The sequence below is a fragment of the Spea bombifrons genome, chromosome 2, assembly GCF_027358695.1.
Source record: "Spea bombifrons isolate aSpeBom1 chromosome 2, aSpeBom1.2.pri, whole genome shotgun sequence".
NCBI classification, from domain to species: domain Eukaryota; kingdom Metazoa; phylum Chordata; class Amphibia; order Anura; family Pelobatidae; genus Spea; species Spea bombifrons.
The window spans coordinates 26,262,860-26,267,431 of NC_071088.1; the positions used below are offsets into that span (position 1 = coordinate 26,262,860).

Sequence of the window (4,572 nt, forward strand, 5' to 3'; positions counted from 1 at the left end):
ACACTTTTTTTTTTTTTTTTTAGTTTATGACTTCTGCAAATGTTTCAGTTTGTACAATGACAGGCTGATTTGTGTATCATTTAGTTTCTGTTGATATAAAGAAGAATGTGTCTGCTTGGAACCTGACGCATATTTTTTTATGTCAGTTGAAATCAATCAGACTTTTTTTTGATAATGTATGTAATAGAAATGCCGGTCTGTGGAAGACTTTGGAGGCACAATCGAAAAGTGTGTCCTTTGTGCCCGAGGGTATGTATAGTACAAGTATACATCTGTGAAGCTATAAGAGGAGCGTGTCTTTGTATTATTCTCTCCTTCCAGAAGAGAAGAAATTACGATGTTTAGTAAAATAAATGTTATGCAGAGGTTTCAGGGGAGCACAAAACACGGCTTGTTCAGAAAAGCGAGTGAAACACTGAGCTTCTTATTCCATGCGGTTTATAAATGTAACCCAAGATTTTTTCCTTCTGCTTTTTCAAATCAACAAGGTTTGTGTGTTATTTCCCCCAGCCCCCTCCTCCGCACAGATATGTAGATTATACATAGAGAGGGATGTGTGTGTGTGTGTGTGTGTGTATATATCTTGCTCGCTGAAGCAGCAGAAAGACAGGCTTTGTTATGGCTGCCAACAGGGGGTGACATGACTTGGAAAATATTATTCTTGTAATTTTGCAAATTGCCATTGACTTTTCTTTAATGAGGGCACTGTTTCTTTAACCAGGCCGTTCCCCTTTGACAGCTAGAGGTGTGGCTATGGATCTAGCCCCTCCCCCTTTCCGATGCCTCCACTTAGAAGTCCATAGTATGCTTAGTGTTAGCAGCAGACAGAGCTCCCTGCAACAACTGTGATACACTCCCCTACATGCAGGCGGGGCGGGATCTGTCTGCAAGGCTCCCTGTCCTTAACCCTCTGTGCCCTTTCTCTGTGTTAATGCACTCCCTTCGGCTTGGGCTTCTTTAGTCTTACCTTGCTGTTTAGTCTCCTCTTCGCTCTGTGTATCCAACCCCTTTCTTTCCAACGCTTTCCAGACTCTCATTGTTTCACAACATTTCAGTGTGGCAGCTGGGGGAGAGGAGAACTGCACTTGTGCTACATATCTCGCTGGAGACCACCAGCTCCTGGAACAGACACTCCGACTACAGCTGGAGAGCAAGAGCCAAGCAGCGCTACTGGTTGCAGACTGGGAGTGAGAGCATCAGGATTGTTGGCACACCGGGACTGCCATGCGTGTCTGTAAAGGGCATGTTGTCTGCCTGCGGATTGTTATATTTATATAAGACTGGATCCTGATGAGATTCTTTGGCTTTTCCATACGACCGCTTCCTCGGCTCTGCGTTTCCGTCCTGCATTCACCATCACAACTGTTGGATATGGAAGGATCATTATAAAAAAAAGTGTAATTTGTGTCCTCCGTGACCTAGTTGTAAGGCAAGAAAGCTGATCCCACACGGCGCTCTTCTGGAATGCATTGTGCCCTGCATATAACAGACAGCTGGATATAAAAGTCGTGTGTCAGTATCCGCTCGCCCCCTCTTCTTGCCTTCACTTACAGTTGTAGCCTCATAGACACTGCACAAGTTTGCTGGTTGAAGAGAATGACCCGTTTCTGCTGGCTTTTAACTCTTCCGTTCCTGTGGCAGCTGCTGGCGTTGGCCTGGACGCTGGAGATGGGTCTCTACGACGTGGAGAGGGGGAGGGAGACCAAGTGCGAGCCCATTCAGATTCCCATGTGTCAGGGAATTGGCTACAACATGACCAGGATGCCCAACTATGTGGGCCATGAGTCTCAAGAAGAGGCAGCGGTGAAGCTCCAGGAGTTCGCCCCGCTGGTGGAGTATGGCTGCCATGTTCACCTCCGCTTTTTTCTCTGCTCCCTTTATGCCCCCATGTGCACCGAGCAGGTGTCAACTTCAATCCCTGCCTGCAAGCCCATGTGTGAAGCTGCTCGTCTAAAGTGCTCCCCCATAATGGAGCGATTCAACTTCGGGTGGCCTGATTCCCTGGATTGCTCACGTCTTCCTAGCAAGAATGACCCTAATGCTCTGTGTATGGAAGCACCTGAGAATGCAACAAGTGGCGACCCTCCAAACAATGGACAAGGTATGCTTCCAGTGGCCCCCCGCCTTCCACCCCTATCGGGAGCTGGTACAGGCCTTCCCAGTCGCTGTGCCAATCCTGACAAGTTTCTGTATGTAGAGAGAAGTGGAGTGTGTGCTCCAAAATGCACCCCCGGGGTAGATGTCTATTGGTCATCAGGTGACAAGGACTTTGCTTTGGTGTGGATGGCTGCATGGTCTGGCCTTTGCTTTATCTCCACCGCCTTCACTGTTTTGACATTTCTGCTGCATCCCCAGCGATTTCAGTATCCTGAAAGGCCTATCATCTTCCTCAGTATGTGCTACAATGTATATTCTACTGCATTTCTCATCCGTGCTGCAGCTGGGGCCCCCAGCATCGCCTGTGATCGTGAGGGAGGAGCACCCTACCTGATCAGAGAGGGTCTTGAAAGCAGTGGCTGCACGTTGGTCTTCCTGATCCTGTATTACTTTGGCATGGCCAGCTCTCTGTGGTGGGTCGTGCTAACCCTTACCTGGTTTCTGGCAGCTAGCAAAAAGTGGGGCCATGAAGCGATTGAGTCTCACGGTAGCTATTTCCACCTTGCTGCTTGGGGAGTTCCAGCTGTGAAAACGATTATCATCTTAACTATGAGGAAGGTAGGGGGAGATGAGTTGACGGGGCTCTGCTATGTTGGGGGGTCAGATCCCAGTGCCCTAACTGGCTTTGTGCTGGTGCCACTCTCCTGTTACTTGGTGACAGGCACATCATTTCTCCTGACCGGCTTTGTTGCCCTCTTCCATATTAGACGGGTAATGAAGACTGGGGGAACCAACACAGAGAAACTGGAGAAGCTGATGGTTAAGATTGGTGTATTCTCCATCCTATATACTGTTCCAGCTACTTGTATTATTGTCTGTTGCTTCTATGAGAGGCTCAATTTGGCTCACTGGGAAGCCAGAGCACGCGAGGAGTCCTGTAGGACAGCGACTGGAAGTGGCAGGCCAGACTGTACTTTAGCCCACTCCATTCCAAGTGTTGCAGTCTTCATGCTTAAGATCTTCATGTCGCTGGCTGTGGGTATTACCAGCGGGGTGTGGGTGTGGAGCTCTAAGACTCTGCAGGCCTGGCAGGGCATCTTGTGCCAACGTCGGCTTGGGGTAGTGAGTGCTAGGACTCGAGGGAAGCCCAGAGGAGTGGTTCCCTGCACCTTGGGGAGCTGCCCTTACAAACCACCACCACTCGCTCTTCAAGTTGCCAAGTCTGGCCCCTTCATGGACAGTCCAACGCATGTGTGAAGCCTAGTTGTGGGGATAACTCAAGGGATGGGGAATCCAGCTCAGACTTGTCATTGGAAAATACACTTGTTTATGCAGTTCTGATGGAACCTTGTTATTAGTGGAGTGCAGGCATTTTGTGAGCAGAATAAACCTCCAACAGGAAAGAGGCATGGAGTTCTTCTGAAAATAACTGTGTGACATTCGAGGAACAGGTCGATACCCTGCCTGCAGCTCTGTTGCAGTGAATGGCATTCTGCAGAAGTCTCCTGGGGTGGTTGGAGCTACAGATGTAAGATCCTTGATTTGCCTGAATGTTGGCTGCTTTCATGTGAACACTGAGCCCTTATGCAGCTGTTTCAAAGGAGCTGCCCCCTCCTCTCGTTCTAAGACTACAGCAGCGTCCAGTGCAGACGATATTACCTAGATTGGCATCTGTATGACTTATCAAGTCTATGTCCTTTTGTTTTTCCAGAACCCCGACTGATCACGTTAATATGTGTTGCATTACAGGGGCACATCTATTAGCTACTGAAAAGGGAAATAATTGCTAAATGAAAAGTATTGGTAGGGATAGGCAAACTGTTTCATCCCAGCACCTGTGGACTGTAACTGGCCAAGCATCATGGGAGTTGCAGTCCACAGTGTGCTCATGTTGATTGGTGGACAGGAATGCTGTGTCGATATACACAGAGCTGAATTCAGGTGTTCTCCAAACAAGCAGAAAATTTACCTAATATATGTGCAATGCAAAAAAAAAGCGATATAAAGGGCTGTGTTTTTGTTGCGGACACTGCGAAGGTATGAATGGAATTCACCATTTCATTAGTGGAAAATGCAACTGTGTCTAGTATTGGCTCCGTCTGTTACCTCTTCTCCCATGACTCAGTGTGAAGGATTTTATTATTTTATTATATTATCAGAGGTACATGGAATGAAGGGTCATGTTAAACACCACCATGAGTTCTTTTTAAAAACAAAGCTTTAAGCCTGTCAATGGAACTAGTACCAGATATTATTCTTCTAAAATGTTTGGTATCAGATACAATGCTTGTTGGCAACCCTTTGGGGGGTTATTCACCAAAGACGGAGCTTGCAGGAGAGTTGAACATTTCATTTGCCTGAGCTTAGTTGGCCCTGTATAATGTATAGTTTAAACTTGCAATTCACCTGATTGCCTTATGCATTATGCTGCGCCAGCTCAACCCTTCTTGCAGGGAAAAACCTGCCAGGGTTGGC

The 4,572-nt window shown here is 47.5% G+C and overlaps 1 protein-coding gene across 1 annotated transcript; it reads left to right on the forward strand.

Annotated features, from left to right (window-relative positions):
• Window positions 1-688: 688 nt before the first annotated feature.
• Window positions 689-4,302, forward strand: FZD9 (frizzled class receptor 9). Its single transcript, XM_053457287.1, has one exon. It carries the CDS (start codon window positions 1,597-1,599, stop codon window positions 3,352-3,354), a length of 1,758 nt encoding a protein of 585 aa, XP_053313262.1. The 5' UTR covers window positions 689-1,596; the 3' UTR covers window positions 3,355-4,302.
• The last annotated feature ends 270 nt before the right edge of the window (window positions 4,303-4,572 follow it).